The sequence below is a fragment of the Sinocyclocheilus rhinocerous genome, unplaced genomic scaffold, assembly GCF_001515625.1.
Source record: "Sinocyclocheilus rhinocerous isolate Xijiao unplaced genomic scaffold, SAMN03320098_v1.1 scaffold345, whole genome shotgun sequence".
NCBI classification, from domain to species: Eukaryota; Metazoa; Chordata; class Actinopteri; order Cypriniformes; family Cyprinidae; genus Sinocyclocheilus; species Sinocyclocheilus rhinocerous.
In genome coordinates, this window is record NW_015630020.1 from 325,570 (window position 1) to 334,952 (window position 9,383).

The 9,383-nt window shown below is 38.1% G+C and overlaps 1 protein-coding gene across 1 annotated transcript; it reads right to left on the reverse strand.

Moving 5' to 3' along the window:
• Positions 1 to 2,903: 2,903 nt before the first annotated feature.
• yipf3 (Yip1 domain family, member 3) lies at positions 2,904 to 9,152 on the reverse strand. The gene is made up of 9 exons (XM_016551583.1): positions 8,842 to 9,152; positions 7,665 to 7,874; positions 7,431 to 7,537; positions 7,296 to 7,341; positions 5,673 to 5,765; positions 5,440 to 5,571; positions 5,216 to 5,329; positions 5,015 to 5,138; positions 2,904 to 3,834 (listed from the first exon to the last, which is right to left on the reverse strand). The coding sequence occupies exons 1-9, from the start codon at positions 8,911 to 8,913 to the stop codon at positions 3,704 to 3,706; spliced, it is 1,029 nt and encodes a 342-aa protein (XP_016407069.1). The 5' UTR covers positions 8,914 to 9,152; the 3' UTR covers positions 2,904 to 3,703.
• Between the last annotated feature and the right edge of the window lie 231 nt (positions 9,153 to 9,383).

The following is a 9,383-nucleotide window of genomic DNA, read 5'->3' on the forward strand; positions in this document are numbered from 1 at the left end:
TGGAGGGCCGGTGTCCTGCAGAGTTTAGCTCCAACCCCAGTTAAACACACCTGAACCACTTATAGGCATACTAGAAACTTACCAGCAGGTGTGTTAAGGCAAGTTGGAGCTAAACTCTGCAGGACACCGGCCCTCCAGGGCCGAGTTTGGGCACCCCTGCTCTAGCGCATTTTATTTATTTATTTTTTTAAGTCTTGCTATTTCTCATTTTGATGCCGGGTTTAAGATGGGGCTGAGGACGCGGACAGGCTCTGAGCTCTCTGATTTGGCAGGCTCACGTGAGGGCCTTGAGTTCCCTGTCAGGATCATATTCATCCAACCCTGCGTTTAATCCAGTGTGCTTTTTCTAGACTGGATGCACTACAATGGCCTGCATGGAGAAGAAAAGCAAGAAAATTCTCCACATTGACAGTCTATTACATCCTAGTATTTTTTTTTCTTTATCAGTATAACGAGAACGTTAAAATGAACTCTACACACTACAAAACATCTAGAACTGAATATACAGTATGACAGCATAAATGTAGTTTCCCACTGTGCCTGTTACAATATACCTCACACCTGAAATCACTGATTGAGCCACTCTCCTGCACCTCTCCAATCTAGATCATGTCTAATTAATTCAACATCTGCTCTAATGTTGTCCGTTTCGTTGGATCCGGGTCAGACACTGGCTAATCAGATCACTGCATTCTGCACACATTTTTAGGAAAGAGCTGGTTAGTCATGACCATGTGACAATAATGTTGGCACAAATGCCCTCCTTTGCCCTCAAAACGGCCTTAATTCTTCTTGGCATAGATTTAACAAGGTGCTGAAAACCTTACTCACAGATTTTGATCCACCACATCCCAAAGGTGCTCTATAGGATTGAGATCTAGTGACTGTGAAAGCCATTTATATAGTCAACTCATTATCATGTTCGAGAAACCAGTTTGAGAAATTTTGAGCTTTGTGACATTATCCTGCTGGAAGTAGCCATTAAGATGGGTACACTGTGGTCGTAAGAGGAAAGACATGGTTAGCAACTGTACTCAGGTAGGCTGTGGAGTTGGCTCAATTGGTACTGAAGAGCCCCAAGTGTGCCAAGAAAGTATCCCTCACACCATTACACCATCAGCAGCCTGGACCATTGATACAAGGCAGGGTGGATCCATGATTTCATGTTGTTTAGGCCAAATTATGACCCTACCGTCTGAATTTCACAGCAGAAATCTAGACTCATCAGACTGCCACTCACTGGATATTTTCTCTTTTCACACCATTCCCTATAAACCATTGGTCTCAAACTCAATTCCTGGAGGGCCACAGTTCTGCACAGTTTAGCTCTCTATCTTATCATCTGTCTGTCTATCTATCATCGTCTGTCTGTCTGTCTATTTATCTATCTATCTATCTATCTGTCTATTGTAATCATGCACCTACATTTTCTTAATATTATTTTTGCCATGGGCTCTAGTCTAATGTATTGTAGGGTTATGTTGTAGGTAATTTTAGACAGGCTCTACAGAGCACTTGAAGTAGTTTAGTAGTTTAACCTACTTTGCAACATTTTAGATGCAAATCTGAAACACTTATTTCAGGAAGCGCAGTAATTTCACTTCAAAGGTTTCTCTTCTGGGACTGTTTGAAAGCACTCTTTTATTCTTTGAAAGCATTTATTTAAAGAGTATTGTTTTATTGTATTTATTTATTTTAAAAATTATTTTCCTCAAAGTTCCTCTTGTAATTTTTGTCTTTTTTTTCTTTTAAAACGAAGCAAATGTGGCTGTAATGCCTAGAACCAGCTAGGCTCTAACGCAGGGGTGCCCAAACTCGGTCCTGGAGGGCCGGTGTCCTGCAGAGTTTAGCTCCAACCCCAGTTAAACACACCTGAACCACTTATAGGCATACTAGAAACTTACCAGCAGGTGTGTTAAGGCAAGTTGGAGCTAAACTCTGCAGGACACCGGCCCTCCAGGACCGAAGTGTGCCAAGAAAGTATCCCTCACACCATTACACCATCAGCAGCCTGGACCATTGATACAAGGCAGGGTGGATCCATGATTTCATGTTGTTTAGGCCAAATTATGACCCTACCGTCTGAATTTCACAGCAGAAATCTAGACTCATCAGACTGCCACTCACTGGATATTTTCTCTTTTCACACCATTCCCTATAAACCATTGGTCTCAAACTCAATTCCTGGAGGGCCACAGTTCTGCACAGTTTAGCTCCAACCCTAATCAAACACACCTGATCCAGCCAATCAAGGTTTTCAGGATCACTAGGAACTTCCAAGCAGGTGTGATTTGGAGCTGGTTAACTCTGCAAAGCTGTGGCCCTCAAGGAATTGAGTTTGAGACCACTGCTATAAACCCTAGAGATGATTGTGCATAAAAATCTCAGCAGATCAGCGATTTATGAAATCAGACCCACCCATCTGACCATGCCATGTTCAAAGTCATCTGAACCAGCTTTCTTCCTCATTATGATGCTTTGTTTGAACTTCAACAGATTGTCCTGACCATGTCTACATGCCTATATGCATTGAGTTGCTGCTATGACATTGGCTTATTAGATATTTGCATTAATTTGCAGGTGTACCTAATAAACCTAATTAAAGTGGCCGGAGAGTATATATGAACCATGAATATTCCTACAGTTCACTGACTTCTATGAAACAATTTCCAGTGTGTTCATCTCAGAGCAGCTTTCATTAAGTTACATCATATCATTTGGAGTATTGACCATGTTTAGGTTTAGCAAAATGTTACTGTTCAGCGCATCAGCTACTGTTATGTGCAGTATTAATACAAAATACTCTAGGTATTGTTTAATCGCTTTAATTGGAGTCTAAATTCCAAGTTTTAAACATATCCTGGCAGGACGCCTCTGATCACAAATAAGGACAACAGCGTTTCTTTATTTTCTCTTTACAAGAAGCCTTTAAATAAGAAGCTCACATGTACAAGACAACATAATGAGAGAGCAGGAAACCCTCACCCCCAACCATAGCTTTAAATAGCAGGAATCAGACTGCACCACAATGGCTGGTTAAATATGGATTAGGAAAAAAAGATTGCATGCATCATAATCTTTCTCATCTTCAAATAAAATATCATTGCATTTCTGTATTTCTATGCGCTTCGTCTTCGGATCAAGATTTCTCTATCGAATCTTGATAAAGACTTCCTTTGCAACTGTGAAAATATCTAAAAAAAAGAATTATGCAACAGGACCTAAAAACAGAAGTATTGTGTGATGCCACTCAGTTACTGAGACAGTTTGCGAGGACAATCAGTGCACTCTCACAGAGCGCAAACATCCAGCTGCATTTAATGTCAACGGGGTTTTTGAAGAATAATTAGTAGTATCAGCATCCTTAAGGAATCCATACATATTCTGACTAAACCATTCTAATATTAGCACATCATGGGTACTGTAACCCTTAGCAAAAAAGGATTAAGACAAGTGTAGAGTGAATGGGATAGTGTGTGTCTCATAATAACACGAGCCTAAATTAAGTGAAGTCGTCTCGACCCAAGAACATCCTTTTAGGTCTGTATGACCGCATCAGGAACAACATATGAGATGAGACAAACTGAGCTCAGGCCCAAGGTGCTCAACAGAGACTGCCCCATGATTTTGTTTTGCCCTGACCCTACATATGTACACCAGCCTCACTGGACTGTGTGAGCAATCCCAGAAGACACATATATAATCACTGTGACTGTACAACTGCAGCTATTGACTTGATGGTGGCATTTACAACAGCATTTGCAACAACAGGAACATCTCTGGCCACTCTCTGGATGGGTGGGATGTTGGGTCCTTCCAAGGTATCCAGAATACCTGCAAACAGAAAAACACAACATTGACGAAGCCTGTAAGACAGCAAAATCTTGACTGTAAGTACAGTAGCCTGAGAGCATAGGCTTTTGATAGTCTCTCATAGGAATAAAAAAATCCCTCATTGACTTTTTGAGGGGAACTCGATACTAACGGTTACAAAAGGCCATACCAGTTGGACTTGCAATGTGTGACAGAAATGTTGCGATCGCAGTGCTTATATCTGTGCTAATATCAGTGAACAGGATTGCTTTACATTATTTACATATGAAGGCAACATATATATGTAGAGTAATGCAAATATAAGACTTTGGTCATACTGCTCAACCACAGGTAAGAACTACAAATCAGACAAATGAAAGTTTTCAAACTGGCCTCATTCTGATGGGCTAAAAATAAAAAGGACCAAAAACACATACTGTAGGTGCTCAACTGTCTCTAAAATTAGACTTAAGAGGGAATTTCAATTACTAAAGGTCACAATAATGCCTTGAAGACATTCTCGTGCACCATCTCGTTCATTACATTGTTGCTCTAAAGGGATGGAACACTTATGTTAACTTGTTAATTTGTTTTAATAATTTATAGACCTTCAGTAAGCAGTTCAGTGCTCCAGTGAAGTATTTTAACAATCCTGTTGTTACGTTCCTTAAGTTAGTATTTTGGATTGAACTGTACTTGCCACGAGAATGATATATTGCATATTTACTATATATTACAAAGAGTGTGCTGCAGATATAAAGTAGTAATACTGCAATTATGAATGCGATTTTTATCTGGACATTAACATTTCCTAAGGAGCTTATATCATTAAACTAATTTACAATTCTTCTTTGTCTGGTGTCTCATGATAAGACTATTAATACTTTCTTTTGCATCATCACTCAAAAATGCGCATGCATGTCTATGCATGCACGTATTAAAATGTTTTGCATAAAAATATGTGTATGCAAATATTGATGTTTATTTCTATGTATTGTTAGTTTAGTGCATATGCATGAATAATAATACACAAACATAATATATGTTTCCTTGTGTTCATTTAACAGTGAAAAGAGTGGATTTTAATAGTGTTTTTGTTCTTCATGGAATTAAAATGTATTTTGTGAAATAAAATACATTTAATTTGTATTTTTTTTTGCTGTATCACCCAGCTCTCCTTGCGCTCAGGCTCATGTCTTACCTTCGACCATCTTATGGTAAGCAAAGTGCAGGTAGAGCAGAAAGAGCATGTGAAGAGCAGCCAGGGTTCCACACAAGATGAGGCGAGGAGTCTGACCAACAGTACGGGAAATCAACACAGCCACCTGTGAGAAAGACAACAAAGCAATGACTACACATACATAATCTTCATAATCTTAGCCCTCGTTCATTCTTCCTTTACCATGCGTAGAGTAGAGAGTCCTCCGATCACCAGCCAGAGAATGTAGAAGAGCGAGTGGAAGTGCACATTGTAAGTGATGAAAAGGACCATACAGTGGCTAAAGAGACCGTAACCCTGAAAACAAAGATAATATGAGACACTCCTGAACACAGCGTAAACTAAACAGCCCTAGCATGAAGTGAGCATGTCATATACTCTCTTCATGGGTAATGCGAGGTACTTACTAGCAAAGACAACATCTGCAGCATGGTAATCTGAGCGTTGCACAGGTAAGCAAGGAAATAGATGAAGGAGGACACTCCCAACCAGTATCCAAAACAGGTTCCAATGGCAGTTCCCATCAGCGTACCCTCTCTCTGTTTCAACAAACAAACAATAAGATTCGATCATTAAAATTGTTCACAATTTTGGATGACATTTCTCACTGACACAGACAAACGTGTGGCAAATTGCTTACAATGACAGTTCCTGATGTCTTCATGCCATGGAGCAGAATAGCCACCATCGTGAACACCAGCATCATTGGTCCATACAGCTCTCCAGCAACTTTCTGGGTTTAACAGATTAAAAAAAAAAAAAAAAAAAAAAAAAATAAAGAAAAACAATGCTTCTCTAAATACTGCGCTAAAAAAAGAACTAATGAAGAAAAACAATGCTGTTCTAAAATCTGCGCTGTCCAGTGGTTTGAGTAACACAGTTTTGTCCCATTTTTTGGCTTTTCAAAAAGCTCAAAACTAAAATGTGCTGTGAGACAATGAGGAAAGACATGCAGTTAAGCAAAATACAAGAAAACAGATTAAGCTTGCAATAGAAAATAAATAAATATATCTGCTTACACACTAAATCTCCTAATAAGTAATAAGACGATATAACTATTTAAAGGGGTCATATGATGCGATTTCAAGTTTTCCTTTCTCTTTGGAGTGTTACAAGCTCTTGGTGCATAAAGAAGATCTGTAAAGTTGCAAAGACTAAAGTCTCAAATCCAAAGAGATATTCTTTATAAAAGTTAAGAGTCAGCCGCACCTACCTAAAACAGCTCGTATGGACGACCGTTTCGTGAACCTAGCAGAGGAGGTAGTTCTGACTTTGCTATGACAATCTGGCGCTTCTGAATCAGCTGCTGTTTTGTTATTAGTTTAAGTATTCTATTATTACTGTTCAAATGCGGAGTTTTGCGCAGCGCAGAGTAACGCCTCGTGTGTGTGTGTGTCTTGATATTTACTTTGAAAGCTGACGCTCGCGATTATGGTAAGGGGCGTTACATTTCCGATGCGTGCTTGTGGTGTTCGGCCAATCACAATGCACTGGGTCAGCTGGCCAATCAGAGCAGACTGCGCTTGTCAAAGGAGGGGGCTTTGTTGAAAACAACATGTTTGAGAGAGGCGGGGCATAGAGGACCTACAATAATGTACAGTATTTGAAAAATAATGTGTTTTTTGAACATTAAAGCATGTCAACATATTCTGTTACACCAAATACACAAAATAATGATCTTTAAAATAGCATCATATGACCCCTTTAAATGCTTAGTTTTATGACCAAAGCTCTTTAGTTTTAATTGTGGGGATCAACGCATAATGCAATGTGATAATGATGATACAGTGATTAAAGAGATGAACAAATAAACGTTCTTCAAAAGCCTGATGATCATATTTCATTTTTTCTAAAAAAAAAATAAATAAAAAAAATGTATGGATAATCAAGTAAAAAGTTGCTTCAGTCCAGTAGGTGTTCAACTTGAAAAAAATACTAATAATGTAACAGTTATTTCTACGTTTACTTTAAAAATCAGTAAAAATGTTACAGCAACAAGACATGTAACACAACATTTTTTTTAAACATACTAAAAGACATTTTACTTGTTACAAGTATGAACTCTCAGTCAGATAAAAGATTGATTGTGTACAACAAAGTTTTGATTAAGTTGATCATTTAGAGGCCTTAGAAATGTGGGCTTTATAAGAATAATAATATTCATCTCTCTCGCTCAAAGACGCCAGACACCTGCTCTTACCAATACAACTAAACTTGCTTTCTGTTGCTCATTGCTTACAACTAAAATTCTGAAGTGTCTTACCTGTGGAAAGTTGATCATTCGGACTGGGATCAAGGATTCGACCAACCTGTGGATCAAGCAGTTGGTTAATTGAGTCAGAATCAGTGATGATGCTGTAGCAGAAACCGCTGTTAGAAAGCCTGACATGCATCTGACCTGTTTCTGACTTGATTAGGCTCCACATCAAAGTACGGCCGGAGAATGTCAATATTGGCGTAGAGATTAAATGCTTTTGAGGCCTGTCTTTTTCCTGCCTGCCATACCTGTGTGGATACGAGATATATTAGTAGTCTTATCTACACAAAGCTAAACAGAACTATTCAAAGGAACGTTAGACATGTTCATGTGACTCATATGTCAAACGAGTTCCTAGCCCTCCCTCTAGCTCACCTCATCGGCAACCTGTCTGCCCAACTGTCCCTTCAAGCCCTTCATCCCGAGGAACTCTCCATATTCTCCGTTGTCCTCCTCCGTAGCTGCTGCCTCGGCTGTCACCTCCTCCTCCTCCTTCATACGCTGATGGATCTCCCCCATATCCTCAAAGCTGGAACCAGAGGTGTCATCCATATTCTCCATGTCTATCACTGCCGAACCGCTGCCCTAGGGTCAGTCACATGAAAGAACAAACACTGCGTTAAAAAGTCTCATTGTATTTTTTTTTTTTTTTTTAAGATGAAGCCAATTGCACATTTGTAATATGTTAGAGAATGTAATTATGTAGCATGCAGGACATTTTAATTCTGTGCTAATATGTTTACTAAAAACTATGATATATCGTGAATGCTAAACTAAGATAAACAGTTATACCACAGTTTTGAGTCGTTGGCTTATTATATTTCGCGAAACCTAGAGTACTATGCAAATTCTGCCTAAACATAAACACACCCTAGTGAAAAATAAATATACTCAAATGTATTTGAAATACATTTATTTCATGCCGAGTATACTACAAATACATTTTTATATTTATGTACTTTAAAATGTCCTGCAATTGTACTTTTGGTATACTTAAAGTCTGCTAAATTGGAACAACTAATTTTGCACTTAATGCACTTTAATTGTGCAGAAGTTGTGCTGAAGTACTATTAAAGATATACTTAGTACATTTCAGTGTGCTTAAGTGGAACTATTGCAAGTATACTTCAGGTACACGTTAAATATTTTGCATTTAAAGTCTGATATTATTCAAAGATCATACAATCCTCATCAAAAAGTGACATTAAAACACATTTTAGACTTAATATTAAGAAAACTGCATTGTGCACAAGTAATGTTTAATTATCATTTTGATATCAGTAAGTCTCAAGTTATCTGTCAGTAAATATGTTAATAGATCTGAACTATACTTAGTATGAAGTAAATGTATTTTAAATATATTACTTTTTACTATGGTATATATATACACCATGATATCAAGATACACGATACATAGCATAACCACAACGCCAATTTCAAGCATTCGAGGACAGGCTAAGAAAAGCACACTAAGCTTTATTAACAGTAAAAAAAAAAGTGTGTATTCCAGAAGTTATGTTACAGTAATAACGATGATCTGAGGTGAAATTACCTGGATAATGTTGTCATCAAAACTACCCCATGGTTCCGTATTCGTGTTTGTGCTTCCTTGTGATGCCGACATTGTTTTGCGCTAACAGGTACAAGAATACAGCCAGAGAGGTTAGCGGCTAGAATTCCAAGATGCTACTGTCTATAGTTTGATTCTGGTGCTCATTGTAGTTTAGCATTAAATAGGTTTATGCGGATTATTTCGCCAGCTGTTGACGAGAAAATGTCTGACGCTACTTCCGCTAGACGCAAATAAAAGCGCAGATCAAAACTTCCGCATTTGATCAGTCTGGGAAGAATACAAGTCTTATATTCTTCCAATATTTTCATATTAACTCGTATTTAACCACATAGATATTAAGTACCTACAAAACCTTGTCGTTTTAAAGTGACAACGTCGAGCACGTATATGATAAACAGTTATACCACAGTAAACATACTATTATGTCATGTCAAAATAAAAGTCGTGTGGCGTGTGCTCATGTGTGGTATTTTGTGATATTATTTTGTTTCTCTCATTTTATTTGATATTGTGAAATAAAG